General features: G+C 42.3%; 1 protein-coding gene across 2 annotated transcripts in view; it reads left to right on the forward strand.

Annotated features, from left to right (window-relative positions):
- Nucleotides 1-201, forward strand: part of osbpl6 (oxysterol binding protein-like 6) — a 27,472-nt gene that overhangs the window by 13,753 nt on the left and 13,518 nt on the right. For both annotated transcript variants that reach the window (XM_008327881.3, XM_008327880.3), the window contains exon 4: nucleotides 74-127. In XM_008327881.3, coding sequence (XP_008326103.1) covers nucleotides 74-127 — 54 coding nt within the window. The remainder of the gene's footprint in view (nucleotides 1-73; nucleotides 128-201) is intronic.

Raw genomic sequence — 201 nt, forward strand, 5'->3', positions numbered from 1 at the left:
TATTTTGGTCTGGTCTTATTTTGGTTCTATCCCATTATTTACTCAACATGTTATTTTAATGTTTTCTCCGCAGCGCTTTTTCGTTCTGGACAACGGTATCCTGAAGTACTCAAAGTCCCCCATTGATGTAAGTAGTCCTGACGGTGACCCACAGACATGAAGTGAGCAGACTAATCTGCCATCAGCTTAGCTTTGGCAGTG

This window comes from Cynoglossus semilaevis, chromosome 16 (genome assembly GCF_000523025.1).
Source record: "Cynoglossus semilaevis isolate Cse_v1.0 chromosome 16, Cse_v1.0, whole genome shotgun sequence".
Lineage (NCBI taxonomy): Eukaryota > Metazoa > Chordata > Actinopteri > Pleuronectiformes > Cynoglossidae > Cynoglossus > Cynoglossus semilaevis.